We start from the raw sequence: 18,378 nt of genomic DNA, 5'->3' as shown, positions 1-18,378 counted from the left end.
AGGGTGTAGCGCCTTTGGAAATCAGACTAATGTTACGCCACTTCATTTATGAAGAAAGGCTATTTTCTCTAGAACTGTTGAATCATAGAATTTCTAGTTTTGACTATGGGTATGGGAATGAAAAAAATGAGCCCAGTGTTATACTCAATCTAAGAACCTCTGACAATGCAATAAAACAGACGGCATCGCAAATGTGGTGCCTTCTACAGGTATTACCCTTTTTGGTTGGTGATCTTGTTAGTGTAGGAAGTGAACATTGGCACTTATTCATTTTGTTAAAAGAGATATGCAGCATTGCATTTGCACCTGTTGTTACATATGGACTTGCTGTTTTTCTTAAACAGCTCATTATTAAGCATCACACACTATTCAAGAAGCTCTATGACCAAAACTTGATACCCAAACATCATTTTATGACACACTATCCGCGAATGATGCTTATGTTTGGACCTATATCTCAATTGTGGTGTATGAGATTCGAAGGAAAGCATAAACCATTAAAAAGACATGCTAATATAGTTGGAAACTTTAAAAATGTTTCTAAAACACTGAGTTATAAACATCAGGTTCAGCAAATGTATAGCTTCAAGTTAGGTGACCCTTTTTCTGAGAAAATGATTGTTACAAACTCATATCCTGTTACTATTGGCTCTTTGAAGAAAGCAGGTGTTGTGCTCGAAAATCTGAAATCAGCCAAAGACTTTGAATATACTTTGAACAGCACTGTCTACGTCACCCATGCTGTTAGTGTGTTCGGACAAACTTACAGAACTGGCTCTGTAATGCCTCTTAAAGCAGATAACAAAGGAGAGCCTTTATTTGGAGAAATTATTCACATCATACCTCAGACTAATGACATGTCTATCCTGATGTTTGTAAGAATTCTTACAGTGAAGTACTTTGATGATCATTTCTATGCCTATGTTGTACATCAAACTAAAGAGTATGAAATGATCAGTCTGGCCGATACTGCAGATTTCAGGCCTTTGGACATAATGCAGGGTTTTGATTCAGATGAGCTATACTTAAACCCAAGATACAAGATTATTTAGCTAATCCTTCTCAAGAATGCAAATTGTCAAACTGCAGACTGTCATTGTCATCTTTGAAGTTGTGATTAATAACAATCAGTTTATATATTCAAACTGGGTGATGTTTTACTCTAAACGATTTCAAGTCAAGTTCAAGACTAATTATCATTGACAAAAGTTATATTATTATCTCAGTGATCTAAACATGTTTCTTATAAAATGAATTCATGCATCTGTGTTTTCTGATATGACTTATATGTTGTTACAAGTCATCCATTAGTCATAACTGTGATTGATTGTTAAATGCAAGTATGGTTTTCATACAGATTAATTATTTTAAACAAATGTTTCTTATGACATGTATTCATGCATCTGTTTTTTATGATATGACTGATCGTATCTTTTAATATGTATTCATGTTTCTGATATTACTCTTATCACTGTATATCCTGCTACAGTTAGTGCAGTAGTTTTTGTTGTACTTTGCACTCATTAAATGGCAAATATATTTTGACATTTGACTTTATTTTTTTATGATTACCGTACATATGCTTGGTAATGTTAACACATTATTAGTCGTTTCTGGTCATTTTCAGCTACAATCAGCACTTAATGTTTTGAAATAACATTTAAGTTTAAAATTGTCTCACACGCTTTGTGTAAAAAGTATTGATATCACACATTTGTGTGTAAAGTTATCTACACAATTTCTGTGTTAAAATAGCTCACACATCTATTGTGTAAAACATGTGTTGACATAACACATTTTCTGTGTAAAATTACCTGACACAATTTCTGTGTTAAAATAGCTCACACAACCTACTGTGTAAAATTTCACACAACATGTGTAGTCCCTGAACACACTCACCACATGTGTTACAATTCTAAACATGATGTGTAATTTTTAACACATCTCTTTTTGCAGTGCAAGAGGGTCTGGCTGCAGACTTGCACTTGCACTCTCAGACTTGGACTCTCAGACACTTGCACTTCCGCTAGTGACATCACTTGCATTCTTTATTTTTTTATTTTATTGAATTTTATTTTTTTACTTTTTGTTTGAATTTCCCAAAATTTTATAACAGTAGCCAGGTGGCGAAGACAAGAAAAAATAAACTAAATTACATTGTCACTTGCAATCGCCACTTGCAATCGACACAAATCGTGCGTGTTACCAAAGGAGACAAGACGCTGTGGTCGTGATTAAAGGCAACGCGCAAAGTTTCGCGTTAAGCATTTTTCCATATAGAATAAACTGTCTACAACTCGTTTATATCACTGTCTTTGTCCATTAAGGTACATTGTGTTTTCTTTATCATGATTTTCTATAGGAGGAAAACGTTTAATGTACAATTTAACGCACTGCGTTCTGTACTCGGCTGCTTGCCTGTACGGAGTTGATCCTTTTGAAATCACTTCATTCATATTTGCTGGTCTGTATACGTTGAGTCATCAACAAGACATATAGGCTAGGCCTACTGAATTGTCTTTATCATCTTAGTCTGTTATTAAGCCACATTAAGTGTTTTGCTGTATGGGAGGACAAAGTTTGCCCATTGTGTTCATAGCCATCTGCTTGCCTTGTAGTACATTAAATAATAACTATATATCGAATTTGGTCTTTTAATTGAACTTAACGTATCCTAATACAATATGCCATATTAAGTGATTGTTTTTTCTACAGGAGGAAAACACTTAACGTAAGACTTTGTGCATTGCGTTCATATTCTGCTGTTCTGTGGCCACGGATTCGCAGGTCTTGTCTTTTTCTTGCAGGAACCTGTACATTATAGTAGTAGGCCTACTAATTTAGTTTTAATCGTTTAATCACCACCACAGCGTCTTGTCTCCATTGGCAACACGCAAGATTTGTGTTGACTGCAAGTGACGTCACAGGTAGCGGAGAGTGCAAGTAGCGATTGCAAGTGACATTGTAATTTAGTTTCTTTTTTCTTGTCTTCACCACCTGGCTACTGTTGTAAAATGTTGAGAGATTCAAACAAAAAGTTATCAATAAATAGAACAAAATAAATAGATAAAATAAAGACTGCAAGTGACGTCGCTAGCGGAAGCACAAGTGTCTGAGAGTGCAAGTCTGAGAGTGCAAGTGCAAGTCTGCAGCCAGACCTTTCTCGGCAGAAGCAACCCAAGTTGTTATCAGCGCTCAGTTCAGAAGCCTGCATCTCTTATGGTATGGGGTTGCATGAGTGCGTGTGGCATGGGCAGCTTACACATCTGGAAATGCACCATCAATGCTGAAAGGTATATCCAAGTTCTAGAACAATGTATGCTCCCATCCAGATGTCGTCTTTTTCAGGGAAGACCTTGCATTTATGCCAGACCACATACTGCATCAATTACAACATCATGGCTGCGTAAAAGAAGGATCCGGGTACTGAAATGGCCAGCCTGCAGTCCAGATCTATCACCCATAGAAAACATTTGGCGCATCATAAAGAGGAAGATGCGACAAAGAAGACCCAAGACAGTTGAGCAGCTTGAAGCCTGTATTAGACAAGAATGGGACAACATTCCTATTCCTAAACTTGAGCAACTTGTCTCCTGAGTCCCCAGACGTTTGTAGACTGTTATAAATAGAAGAAGGGATGCCACACAGTGGTAAACATGCCCTTGTCCCAACTTTTTTTTAGATGAATTTTGATGCCATGAAATTTAACATCAACTTATTTTTCCCTTAAAATGATACATTTTCTCAGTTTAAACATTTGAAATGTCATCAATGTTGTATTCTGAATAAAATATTGAAGTTTGAAACTTCCACATCATTGCAATGTGTCCCAACTTTTTTGGAATTGGGTTTGTACTTTAAAATCAATCCTAAATGTAACTGGAAACCAGTCTAAAGACCCAAGGACTGGTGTGATATGCTCAGATTTTCTGGTTCTAGTCAGAATCCTGGCAGCAGCGTTCTGTATGAGTTGCAGCTCTTCTTGGGAAGGCCGGTGAGGAGACCATTACAATAGTGCACCTTGCTGGTGATAAAAGCATGAACAACTTCCTCCAAGTCTTGACTGGAAACAAAACATCTAATTCTTGCAATATTTTTTATATGATAGTATGCTGATTTAGTTACTGCTTTGACAACTACTGAAACTATGCATTGGCAGAGGGAGTCAATGGGGATGTAGTCATTTGGAGACAAGGCTAGGTAAATCTGGGCACTATCAGCATAGCTGTGATAGGCAATTGGGTTCTTTCTCATTATTTGACTTAGTGGGGGCATATACAGGCTAAACAAGAGCAGTGCAAGAATGGAGCCTTGTGGGACTCCGTATGTCATGGACATCTACTTAATCCTATGCTCTCCTACACTCACATAATAACCGCTCCATTCTAAGTATGACCTGAAATACCATCCCAGAAAGCCCGACCCAGTTTTCCAGTCTCTGTAGAAGTATGTTATGATCGAAGGTGTCAAACACAGCATGAACTGGGGATTTATTGAATCCTCATGCTAATTTAAGAGGGCTGGCTGCTGTTTCCTGATTGGGTCTTTTCGCACAATGAATGAAAGAAGCATATTTCATTGCTTAGAAATCGATGGGCTAGACATTCACATCAGCCAATCACAGGCTTCTAAATCTGACTGTTTCTCGTCTCCTGCCACACACACACACACACACATATATAGGGCACACCGGATTATAAAGCGCATAGAATAGAAGATACTGCAGTCAGGCGTTTGACTGGGTTTGTGTTATGCATCCACTAGATGGAACGCTAAAAGGAATGTCAACAAAAAGTTCAGCCATATATAAGGTGCTCCGGATTATAAGGCGCACTCTCGTTTTTTGAGAAAATTAAGTGCGCCTTATAGTGCGGAAAATACGGTACCGTAATTCCTCAAAAAAAATCTTTGTTAAAAATACAAGTCTTAGTTCATGTTAGGTCATTAAATAACACAGTTGCAACTTTCAATTTTAACAATGTGTTATTAAATATTGGAAGATTAATGAATGTTCAGAATAATTTTTTCATTGGCAGTTTATGTTAACTAATGAAGCCCTAATGTAAAGTGTGAATGAACAATAAAAGATCAAAACACTTTCAAACAATATCTAGGACATTTGTTGTCCAGATTTAAAAAAAAAAAAAAAATGAATGTTTGAAGATAATTAGCCTATTGAGTCTATATATTTCTGTAGTTGGCTCTGTAATAAACACCATAGGGAAAACACAAATCTGAATGGTTATTTAAGATTATTTAAATATGGTTTAGAAAGTAACAGTTGCTTTATTTACTGTGTTTACAGGGTAAGGGCTGCATTCTAGCGCCATCTGCTGTCAGAGAGTGAATGTGCTTTCATTCAGCGTCTCTCACGTGTTCCTCATGTGCTTCTCATGCGTGGTTGCTTACATCAGAGTGTATGCGCTCTTTCAAGCAGCAAACAGCGATGTTGTGCATTTTAAGCAGCTGATGGGAATACTATTCTTAAAGTGCATTCCAAATTCGGAATAATTTGTAATGTATATTTAATCACGGTATTTAGAAGTGCCCACGATAACAATATTGTGCATATTAATCACCAAAATATATCGCATTACCGAATACCGGCACAAGTCTATACACAACCATCAACATATTTCAAAATTGTTTGTTTTTGTAATATATATCACCAAATTGTTACATTAGTGCTACCAGCATTACAACATTAACATTGTAACTTATTTATAACATTTGCACTTTTAATTTAGTGCAACATTTTAGTGCATTTTTCACTAAGAACTGTAATTGGATTTATATTTTGTCCCTAAGTTCACTGTTATCCCAGCGGTCACTATTGTGACCATCACTCATTCTGTGACCACACTCAACAAAACTGAATATATGTGAATAAATATTAATACTAGACACCTCAAAGATAAAGTGGGTTCGAAAATCTTTGTTAGCATACTTTACTAGCCTTTTCTTTGAGCTTTGATGTTTTTTTCTCATTTATTTTGCTTCTTTTTTTCCCTAGAGCCGGCATTAAATGTATATTTTGACCTCGCTGCTCAGAGAAGAGTCCTTGATCGGATAGCGCAAGTACTTCTATCTAGTAGACTTTGTAAGATCCAGGCAATCGGCCCAAGGAAGGTATCCGGTGCTGGATGAAGGTTTCCTATGTGTTCGGTCTTTCAGCGTGTAGAGTTATTCAGTTTAGGTTTAACTCAAATCTGACTCTGTTTTATTATTTAATCTGACTCCATTTTAGTATGACCTTGAATTTAGTTTGAAATGCAAATTGGTTGTATGCCAAGACAAACATCCCCCAAGATAGAGACGGAAACTAACAATTGGAATTTGATTAAGTCTGGTCCCAGACAAGGATAGTTTATGGGTGCTTTCACACTCATTTAGTTCGGTTGAATCGTACCAAAGTTTGTTTCCCCATTTGGTGCGGTTCGTTTGGGCAGGTGTGAAAGCAGCAATCGCACTCCAAAGTGGTGCGCACCAAAGGTGGACCAAACAAGCGTACCGAGACCTGCTTGAAGAGGTGGTCTCGGTATGCTTTCAAACGAACTCTGGAGCGGTTTGTTTGTGGTGAGAATGTGATCTGACCTCGAACAGACCCAACTGCAAAAAGTACTGATCATTTTTGGACTAAACCAGCTGCCGTAGTACACTGCACAGTGCATTATGGGATGAGGAAGTGTTTGTTGACAGTTTGCACTTTAGCATGGCAGCTCGTGGACAAACTTGGAGTAGTGAGGAGGCGCGGAGCCTCAGAAATTTGGTCAGATGAGCATGAGCATGTCAGAGTTAAGAAGAATTAATGCATGCCTCCGCTTGAAGTTACGAGCGATGCCCGCTCGCCGTTTGCAGTGCATTGGAAAGTTGTTTTCAGGCCGAATCCGCGCTTCGTTATAGAAATGTATTGTTTGCATATTGTGGTGTATACAGTACAAACAATGTATTAGATTATGGCCAGGGACAAAATCAGCCCGCGCAGTCGTCTCTCCTGCATTTTGGTACTTTCAACTGGTTCGGACCAAAGCAATCAGTTTGGTGTGAAAAGGAACCAAAAAAGCTGAAAAATGCTACAATGTATAATTGTTTGCTCTTGGTTCGGACCAAACGAACTGAACTAGAGATGTGAAAGCACGCTATATCTCAAAGGGAACAGAAGGTAATTTACATGGAAGATCCTGGAAAAGGGCACTCCTATTACAGTAATCAAAATATCTCTTAACTTAATCTAAGATCTAAGTCTACTTTGTAAGATTGAGACCATTGTACCAGTCACCCCGAGACAATTCAAATGACACCAAACATGACTGTAAATATCACTTACATTAATGTAGAATATTATACTATTGGGAATTCTGAGTGAAACTAAGTGGAGGGAGTGTGATGGTGTGGTGCGTCTTCGATAGCACTGTTACTTATGCAGGAGGGTATTCAAGAGATTGTTCAAATGTTAATTATAAGGAAAGTCCTTTGTTTTCTTCGGGAGAAGTCGTCCCTCAGTCCAGACGGTCCGGCTCCAGTCTTACAAGAACAGAACAAGCGTCAGAATTTTAGACAGTCGCTTTACTGGTCTTACTGGTCTCAAATAACTTCATTTTAACACGTTCAGATTATGTATGCGTGTAAAATAATTATCTTACTTACTAAATATTATGAAATGTACTCTTTTTGAAAACGTGGGTGGCTCTTAAAAGAGCCTTTGTGGTTTTCTGCTAACACGGACGTGTTTATCCTCCGAAGCCGTACAGAGTGCGTCCCTGTCGTTTCAGCGCGTACACGACGTCCATGGCGGTGACGGTCTTTCTCTTGGCGTGCTCGGTGTAGGTCACGGCATCGCGGATCACGTTCTCCAGGAACACCTTCAGCACACCGCGGGTCTCCTCGTAGATCAGACCGGAGATACGCTTGACCCCGCCGCGGCGAGCGAGACGACGGATGGCGGGTTTGGTGATGCCCTGGATGTTATCCCGAAGAACTTTACGGTGACGCTTAGCGCCTCCTTTCCCGAGCCCTTTACCACCTTTACCTCTTCCAGACATTACTACAGATCTTCAAGCTTCTACGTTGTACAATAGAACGTGTAAAAACACACAGTGCGCGAGAAGAGCTTTAGAGTAGTCTACAGGACCTAGTTGAAGCACTCGAAGGCGGAGCTATATGCTCTCTTTCTCTCTCTCGCTCTCTCTCTCTCTCTCTCTCTCGCTCTCTCTCTCTCAGTTCAATTCAAATTTGCTTTATAAATATATATGACTGTAAATGATACACTACCATAGCTGGTAGTGTGCAGCAATACGTGTACAAAAAGAAGAATGATTATAAATAATTTTAATATAACAATAATAATAATAATTTTACATCATATTAATATAATTGAATAGTATAACATCTTAGACGTATTAAATTGTAACAATTTAGAACGTGTGAACATTTGATTGTTCTTTAACTTATAGAAATACAGAAATATTAAGAATCACTCTGGTGGACCGTAGGGTAACACACTGAGGTCAGACACAACACACACATTCACCTGCTGTCTCTCAATTTCAATTTAGGTGTGCTTTATTGGCATGACAAAAACTGTACATTTGTATTGCCAAAGCAGTTGCAGCTGGGCTGCTTACAAATAGTGCACATATGTATTTACAGAAAGAAAAAGAATAATAGTAATAATAAAATATATAAAAAGTATTAACCATGTAGTGCAAAGTGAATTAGTGAGAGTAATTAGTGAGAGTAATTAGTCTCTCTCTCTCACACACACACACACACACACATTCACCTGCTGTCTCTCTCTCACACATACACATACACACACACACACACACACACACACACATTCACCTGCTGTCTCTCTCTCACACACACGCACACACACACACACACACACACACACACACATTCACCTGCTGTCTCTCTCTCACACATACACATACACACACACACACACACACATACACACATTCACCTGCTGTCTCTCTCTCACACACACACACACACATTCACCTGCTGTCTCTCTCTCACACACACGCACACACACACACATTCACCTGCTGTCTCTCTCTCACACATACACACACACACACACACACACATATTCACCTGCTGTCTCTCTCTCACACATACACACACACACACACACATATTCACCTGCTGTCTCTCTCTCACACACACACACACACACACACATATTCACCTGCTGTCTCTCTCTCACACATACACACACACACACACACACACATATTCACCTGCTGTCTCTCTCTCTCTCTCTCTCACACACACACACACACAGCTGCTGTCTAGTTTATCTGATCAGTTGCCAGTTTTCATGGCTGAGATGATGGCGATTATAGTAGGATTGCAGTAGGATTTCAGACAGAGTAGTATGTTATGTTGACTCTGTAGCAGTTCTTTTCAGTATTTAAAATATGAAATCTAACAAAAATGTAAAGCTAGAAATTCATGAAAGCTTATTTAGATACCTAAATGCTAAAGTGAAATGCTATCTAAAATGATGCATGAACATACCTGCTCATGTAAACATAAAAGGGAATGAGAGATAAACTGGCAAAAATATCAACCAGGACGAGAGATGTAATATTCTCTTTGTTAAAGGAAAAACTAAGGCAATGATCAAAAAAGAAATACTGAAGAAATGGCAGGAAAGGCGGGATATGGATAATGAAGAGTGCAGAAAGTGCACAGTGTACAGAAATCAGTTAATGCACAGGGTGTAAATAGAAGGAAAAAAAGAAGAGAGAAATCAGTTTTAACCGTGATGTTTGACCGCACAGGATTAAACAAAACATTGTTTTTAATAGGTAGTCAATCAGATGACTGCTTGGAATAAAAAAAAAAGTGTCTGTTACATGACTAAATGTAAATGTAAAATCACAGAAAGGGCTAAACATTTACTATTATAGCACTATAGGGAAATATAGGGAGGAGAGGAATAGACCAAGGCCAAAGATAAAACAGGAAGAAAATGGGACCTGGAGGGTATATTGGGAACAACAGGATACACAGAAAGCTCTTATAGAACTCATAAAAGATGTTGGGATGTACTATAAGATCCATAAACCTAAAAGAAGAAGAATAAAAGGAAGGACGGGGAAAAGAAAAAACGTCTCAGGTTATGCATCTAACCATGGTTCCCTGAAGGTATGAGACGCTGCGTCAAAACGCTATGGGAACGCCTTCGGCATGACCATGCTCTAAATCATGTGTGTAATCAATCCAGTGGATGGGTGAGACATCAACAGGCAGGGTGACGTAGTGACCCGGACACTTAAAGGCACATGCGTAATTAAAGGAGTCATATCATGCAAAGTTAAGACTCTGCCATGCCCCCCCTAAAACAGCTCATTCAAACACGCCCCCACATGACTACTGTACATCACTATTAGGAAATATTTGTGCAATGCCACCCAAATTTTGACGCAAAGAAAGAAGGCGTGTTAAAGTAGTCATGTCAGGGAGATGCTGTGTGTCTAGACGAAAGCAAAAGCACTTTATTTGGCCTTCTGAAAGTAGATGGATTTAGGAATCTTTCAGAGTGCTTACAACAGAACAGCAACGCATTTTATGCTTGACCTTTTCGTGAACCTAGAAGAGGAGGTCATTCTGACTTTGCTACTACAATTTGGCGCTTCTGAATCAGCGACTGTATGTTTTATTATTTTCTATTGAATGTTTAAATGCAGAGTTTTGCGTGTCCCATGTGTATGCATGTTAAGAGAGAGAGAGAGAGAGAGACATTTGAAAATCCCTTTATTAATAAAATAACATTTGGGATTTATCTGCATAAATATTTACAAACCCAAATAAGTTTTTTATTTTTTTTATTTTTTTTTTGTTTTTTTCTTTGTTTTTTTCTAGTACACCAAATTGCCAACTTTACCATTCCATAAAGAAAATTTAGAATAATAACTTTCTTCTTTGTTTTCTACTGAGTACTTTGGTCCATAAATAAACCACGAAACATTAAACGAACCCATTAGCTCCAGACTCCAAACCTTCACTAACTGCATCAAGTTGTTCAGGCGATAACCCTTACGAAAGGAAAATATATTTACCAATATATTTCTTAAAATATATTGTGATATATTGTAATATATTATTTTCCCTTTTTATTTTCTAATATATTATATATTTGAATACATTGAATAATATATTGATTATACATATATTATATAATATATTGCAAAATATACAAATGATTGCCGCTTTCAATATATTGCAATTTATTGGAAAAAATAAATATTAAATTCCATATATAAGAATATATGTCTAATATATTACATGATATTTTGAAATATACTGCAATATATTTTTGTTTCTTAAAGGATCACTTCACCCATTTGCATTTAGCTTTGTATTGTTAGAAACCCAGTCATATATTATAATGATCATGGATTTTTCCTTTGTTTTTCCCTGAGATGGGAGAAATAAGGATTTAAGTGTTTTACTTCCTGCTTATTATGACGTAAAAATCGTCATTTTGCGTCATAATAAGCAGGAAGTCAAAATTCATTGAAAAGTGTAGAGACTACAGACAGTAGCTTATTATTATTCCAGGGGGTGGGACCCACTCACCCTACAGGCCTATTACAGATCAGTGGGTGGGACTAAACTTACAGAAACGAAAATGAAAATCCTCCATCTTGTTTGGAAGCTATGTAGCTAAGCTAACAAGCGCTTATGGAGTCAGATTTACGAGAATGGCTGGAGGAACAACTCATGATACGGAAGAAGAGGATTTTCAAAGTCTGTTGCTCAAAACAGATGTTCGTGGCTATCTATACGAGCCACAATATAGCGCAGAGGAGGAACAGGAGGCGGCGGCTGCAGCCGAGGCCGGAGACCTGCCTGTCGCGTCCGAGGAGCCCGGGCGTGCTCGAGCTGGTGCGGACTGGTGGTGCCTGTGCTCTCGTTGTGCGCCTACGGACACAGAGTTCGAGTCCGTCTGCTGCAAGAATTTGAAAGATGCCAATTTCTCCTCGAAGAAATGTCTGAGGCAGACAAGGACACGGATGTTTGCGTTGTGAACCATCCTAGTTTCGCCCCGCATATGGACAGAGGCGTCCTGGAGACATATTTCAGAATTCCGAAGGTAAACTGGAAACGCCAGCCGAAGCCTGCAGGGACAAATGGACGTCTAACTGTAAAATAAGTATTTCAATTTTATTAATTATTCATTTCGTGAAATGTACACAATTTCTTCAAGCATTATTATCACGAAATGATTCCCAGTTAATAAGTTACGTAACGTCAACTGTAAACTGTTTGTGCAGTACCTTTTTTAATGCACAAAAAGCTTACTGTGGCATTGTTTACTACTGTGGCACGTAAATACCATACATCGCTAACTGTGTCCTCAACAGCCTAACAGCGGTGTTCTGGATTAGTGGGAGTGGCTTGTGGAGCTGTGCAAATGTGTTGCATTGTGGTAGTTGTGGTTTTACATACAAATGAGCCCTAAAGTTACTTTCTGTAATAACTCAGTCAAAAAGGCACCAAATTCGAAAGTTTTAATAGATTTCGACTACATATATGACTCACTTTCAATGAAGATCAATGTTCCCACGGGTGAAATGCTCCTTTAAGGGAACATTCCATAAATGCATGAATCACAGTTTCTGATACATTACAAAAAGGACAACCCTCTCCAACTAAAGGATTCAGTCGTGCTATGTGTCTGTTTGTGAATAAAACTCCATGTACAATTCTCCACTGCAGATCTCCCACTCTCTTTTCAGTGGGTTTTTTGTACAGGGCCCGCCAGCTACCTTTCGGGGAAGAGTCTGACCCCAACACTAAAGTCCATTTGCTTTCTGTTTGATCTTTAAGGTCTTGATAGTTCGTAATTTTAACACATGCTGTATATAAAGTTCTTTTTGATAAATCATTGAACAACCCCATTTCTGGAGTATTCAAAGACAACAATTTTGCCGGATCTTCCTCTTGATAATCCCTTTTCATCAAAAAGTCAAATTCTGGAAAAGTGAATGGCTCTGTATCCTCTCCTGCACAAGTCTCTCTGAGAAATTCTTTAGCTGAAAAGGGAAGTTCAGCTTCTATGTCTTCTAGCATTTGATTAGCGAGACGCACAGACCTGAAACCCACTTTTCGAGCAAGTTCTTCAGCTTCAATCCACCCATCTCCTATCCTTAGATCATGGATATTCCAGCAGCCAGCAAGTTTGACCTTATGGTCTCAGAGTTCAGAATTTCAGCAAGAAAAAGAGGATTGAAAAAAAGAGATTCGTTAAACAGCCATGGACCTGGTTTTGACCACTCTCTTGAAACAGAAAACATTTGCCATAAATCCATAATATTGAGGTAAAACAAGTTAAGTCCACCAAGAGAAGTTCTCTTTAGGGTCATGGTGAATAGCTGTTTATCTAGACCCATTAGTCCAGCCTTGCGTAGAAGAGCACATGTTAGTTCCATCAATCCATGCTGCTGGTGATATAGTAGGTGCTGAATAGCCTGCAGTCGGAAAACTGTCAGTCTAGCTCGAATGTCTATCAGTCCCTGTCCCCCTTCTTGAACAGGAAGATAGAGGACAGCAGCTCTCAGCCAATGCTGACCAGACCAAAAAAAATTAACAAGTCTCTTTTGAATTTCTTGGATTAAAATCACTGGTGGATCCACAACCAGCATTTTATGCCAAAGCATTGAGGCAATGAGATTGTTGGCAATCAGTACTCTTCCCCTATATGATAACTGGGGTAGCAACCATTTCCAGCTAGACAACCTCGCACAGACCTTCTCCACTAAACCCTCCCAATTTTTCTTTTTATATTCCTCTTGACCAAGATATACTCCAAGATATTTAGTCTTAACCTCAGTTCCTTCATGTGGGCAAGAATGACATCTCAATGCAGAACCACTACCTGGTCCAATTGAGCTAGTATTAACCAATTGTCAATATAGTTCAGTATAGTTTAGTTTCCCTGGAGTCGCAGCAGAAACAGAGCAGCATCAACATACTTGATGCTGGGTGAGAGTACAAGGTTGAAAGGAAGAGTCCGGAAAAGGAAGAGCTTTGCCCCCGAAAGCAAACCTCAGGAACTTCCTATGATGAGGAAGAATAGAGATATGCAAATATGCATATTTTAGATAGATCGTGACAAACAAGTTCTCGGACTTGATCTGAGACACAACTTGTTTGAGTGTTAGCATCCTGAACTTCAGTTGGATGACTGAGCAGTTCAACGGATGCAGATCTAAAATGGGACAAAATCCTACATCCTTCTTCGGAATGATGAAGTACCAGCTGTAGAACCCGGACTCTCTTTCATGAGGAGGGACCACCTTGATGGTCTCCTTCCTCAAGAGAGTGTTTACTTCTTGTTCCAATACCAGAGCCTGCTTTGGACCCACCAGATTGAGGGTGGCCCCATTGAACTGAGGAGGAGGAGATCCAAACTGGATTCTGTAGCCTCTCTCTACAGTATGCAGGACCCATGAGACACATTTGGCAGTAGTTTCCATGCCGCCAAATATGCCGCGTTTCCACTGCAGGAACTTTACCCAGGGACTTTGGCCTGGTACTTGGTGTGTTTCCACCGCAGGAACCAGGAATTAAAGTTCCAGGTAAAAAAATGCCCCTTAGAAAGTCCCTACTGGTGAGGTGGTACTTTTTCAAAGTTCTGGAACTTTCGGGGGCGGGACTTGGGTGCTAAACCTGCTGATTGGTTGAGTTCACGCAGTATTGGTTGAGTTCAACCATCATTTATTCGGATCATTTTCAAAATATTACTGTTATTGTGTCATGAAATGTAATTTTAAAAGTATTTCAGGTGAGAATGTAGTTGTTTAAAACTCAAATCTGTGTTTTTTTTATAAAGACAGTGCCTATTTAAAAATGTGTTTCGCCGATCTCGGAGACATGAGCTCCACGTGATCAGCGAGAGCTCAGTAATCATGTACCCGCCGAGAGCAGCCTCACCTCGGCTAGACCTTCTGATGTGTGCCTCTGGCTCTGATGTCTCTTTAGTGGTTAAACATAATATATAATTAGTTTTGGGTAAATCTAACAGGTTATCTTTGGTCTGTATTCAATTTATCTATATGTTAAAATGAAAATAAAAAGGCAAATTTATATAATATTTCGTTTCATTGTAATGGCTGTATATGTACACATATCCCTGAACTAAGTACATGTCTGCAGCTTTTATTATGTTTAAATGAAAACGAAAGGAGGCAGTGGTATTTGATATCCCATTTTGTTTTATTGTAAATATAAAGTGAGGAAAACTGCGGTGGCCAAGGCGAGCTTGATAGCTGATGTTATCAAGTGCGCTGCTGTTTGCAGAATTACCGGATTTGCGTCGTCGCGGCCATCACACTCCCGAGTCGAATGCACAAAGTCTGAACTACCGAGGATGCACGTCCAAAATCAGCGTACTTTGTGTTGAGAAACGCGAGCAGACCTACATCACCAGTCTATTTGCCTAATCTTCCCGGTACTTTACACCACGGTGGAAACGCAGAAAGCAACAGGTCTGGGGGGAAAAAAGTTCCTGGGGAAAGTTCCTGGTACAAATGTTCCGGCTAATTTCGGTGGAAACGCGGCAATAGTCTCCTAAGGCAGGGGTTTTCAACCTGTGAGGCGCCAACACCTGCAAGGGGGGCGCAAGCATCAGATAATTCAAAGACATTACCTTGAGGATTTATGAATATGAGCTAACAGATTTTTAGCCATCCACTTGTGGACAATCCACTGTTAGTCAACAGTTAGAGCAGAGTTGGCTTAAGTATCAGTCATTTTTATTGACAGTGTAAGATGATTTACGGTTAGCCGTGTCAAAAATCCAACAATGAATTGGCATGTCGTTATCTCAGAAACAGGTTCAGGTAAACTGGTTATATATTTATGTTTCAGTATAATTGTGCATGCTTTACCATGGGGGCGCTTCTAAACACATTTTAGGTGGGTTTCAGCCCCCCATTTGTCAACTTAGCACTCCAAAACTGTCTTAACGATCAAGCCGATGTTGCTTTGTCAAGAAAGTTTTTCATTCTCATGTGTTTTAAGTATTGTCAGTTTAAACATTAAAGTAATTTTAAGCCCAAGACATCTCAATGCGGTACGCACATGCTGTGATAAAGCATTTCTATGCACACGCGCACACATCTGAAGTGCACAAACAGATGTCACGGTTGGTAAACCATGATAAACCACGGTTGGTTTTACACTATGTGGGTGGATTGAGTGTGTGTCTTGCGTCAGCACTGATTGTTTCTTGTGCTAATTGTTCATGATCACCAGCTGCACTCGTTTCCCTTTCCCTACATATTGAACTGTCTTTCGTGTTGTGTTTGACAGAGTGTTGTTTGTCAATCTTAGTGTTATTTCATGTTTATGTGCGTCTCGTCGTTGTATTGTCCTGTCTCTGGAACCCCGTCCACTCCTTTCACGGCTCTTCCCCCGCAGATCCTGTGTCACGCTCTCCTGCTGCCAACTCACCATCACACGTTGGATAACCGGTGAGCTTTGCCTCTTCCCAGATATCTCCCTGACCTTCAAGATTCCCCGTACCTCCTGTCTTTGTGTACATTGTTTGTTTTGTCATTTAATAAATGTTATAAACTTGCACTTGCTTGCTCACCTCCTTGATAACACTACAACAGATAGCTATCATGTGTCAGGGTGCCCTCTGGCTCCCTCTGCTGTCCCTGTGTCATGTCGTTTTTTTTTTTTTTTTTTCGGCGGCTTGTGATCAGTGCTGATCTGGCAGTGGGGCTGCGTTGTTCAATGGCTTTTCCCGCAACGCATACGCCGAGATCTCTCTCCAGCTGGTTGAACAGTTGGATCAGCCACACACCAGCCCTTCTGCGGCTCCTACAGTAACTCCTCCTCCCGACCTCATTGGATCTAATAGTCATCGCACTAAATCACACCTCAGTCCTTCCATCTCAACTTCCCAGAGTATGAGCCAAAGCAGGTGGGAAGGATGCGGTTGACTTTGAGTGAGTGCCATCATCACCTGGACAACCAACTGTGTCTACTGCGGAGAAGCTGGTCACGTGGCTACTGGATGCCCAGCTACAAGGCAGTGCTTACCACTCAAGGGAGGGCAGAAGGTGATTCAATTCAAGTTTATTTGTCTAGCGCTTTTTACAATACAAATCATTGCAAATCAACTTTACAGAAAATTAAGTCTACAATATTTAGTAGTAGCTTATAAGTGGTGACTGTCAGTTTATGTGCATATGACAGGAATTTTCAGAATATTTTATACAAAACATAGTCAACCAGACGATGAACACTGTTAACTGCAATTATTATGTGATTGCATAGTAGCAATATTTGTTAGTTCTGTATGTTGTTTCAGGGTTAGCATCATCTGAGATCCTCTGAGTGGTTGGCATCATCTCTTCTCTGGTGTTCTGGATCCAGACTGAAGCTTGTGTAAATCCTAGTTACGGCAAAACAGAGAAACAAATAGAGACCTAATTAGCATAGCTGCTGGTCTTACAAAATAAAAAGTAATTAGTTTAACCCAAGCTAAAGAATAAGAATTTGCATGTCACAAATTATCAAGATTCAATAAATGTATTGCCATAAATGTATTGCCATGTCAACAAGTTGATAGGAATTTGTCTTGGTACAACTCTCAGACGTAAATAACCTAAAAGACAAACATCCTAAGTACAAAAAAACAGACCGTGTTCACCAACAATACCCAGCAACCAGTAAGACATTAGACCAAAACCCAGCAGAAAAAAGACAATACCCCTGAGCAGTGTAAGTGCACAGTGCATACAGTTGATAAAGTGCTGCTAGCAGTTCAGATATCTGATAGCCAGAGGGTAAGTGCTGTCTCTGAAACGTGATATGGAAGTCTTAATGCTCCTGTATCTTCCTGATGGAAGGAGATTAAAGAGATGATGAGCAGGGTGAGAGTAGTCCGCTATGATGTTTTTAGCCTTTCTGATTATTCTGGTGAAGAAAGTGAAGGGAGACTAAAGCCTATAATTTTTGATGCTCTGCGTACTACTCTTTCTACCCTAGTTTTGTCCTGAGTGATTGTGTGACTGAACCAGACAAGCATGGAAAAAGTGAGCACGCTTTCAATAGTAGACCTATAAAAGTGGGTCATGGCAACACGGCTGACTCTAAACTTTTTGAGCTGCTGCAGAAAGTGGAGTCGCTGGTGAGGTTTACTGATCTCAAAATTAGTGTTGAGCTCCCATGATAAGGATTTCTGGATTGTGGTCCCCAGGAACTGGAACGAAGTGACCCTCTCCATCTCCACCCCATTAATGGAGACCGTAGGGAGGGGACTAGGGGTCCTTCTAAAATCCACAATCAGTTCCTTGGTTTTTGAGATGTTAAGTATCAAGTTATAGCTTTCGCACCATTTCA

At 39.5% G+C, this 18,378-nt stretch overlaps 2 protein-coding genes across 2 annotated transcripts in view; one reads left to right on the top strand and one right to left on the bottom strand.

Moving 5' to 3' along the window:
• The window catches only part of LOC132125334 (histone H2B), a 471,182-nt gene that overhangs the window by 423,868 nt on the left and 28,936 nt on the right, over window positions 1–18,378 (top strand). The gene's annotated exons all lie outside the window — the stretch shown is intronic.
• Window positions 7,683–8,111, bottom strand: LOC132125211 (histone H4). Its single transcript, XM_059536494.1, has one exon. The coding sequence runs from the start codon at window positions 8,040–8,042 to the stop codon at window positions 7,731–7,733; it is 312 nt and encodes a 103-aa protein (XP_059392477.1). The 5' UTR covers window positions 8,043–8,111; the 3' UTR covers window positions 7,683–7,730.

This window comes from Carassius carassius, chromosome 43 (genome assembly GCF_963082965.1).
Source record: "Carassius carassius chromosome 43, fCarCar2.1, whole genome shotgun sequence".
NCBI classification, from domain to species: Eukaryota; Metazoa; Chordata; class Actinopteri; order Cypriniformes; family Cyprinidae; genus Carassius; species Carassius carassius.
The sequence above is the reverse complement of the archived record's forward strand: the minus strand, read 5'-3'. Positions and strand labels throughout refer to the sequence as shown.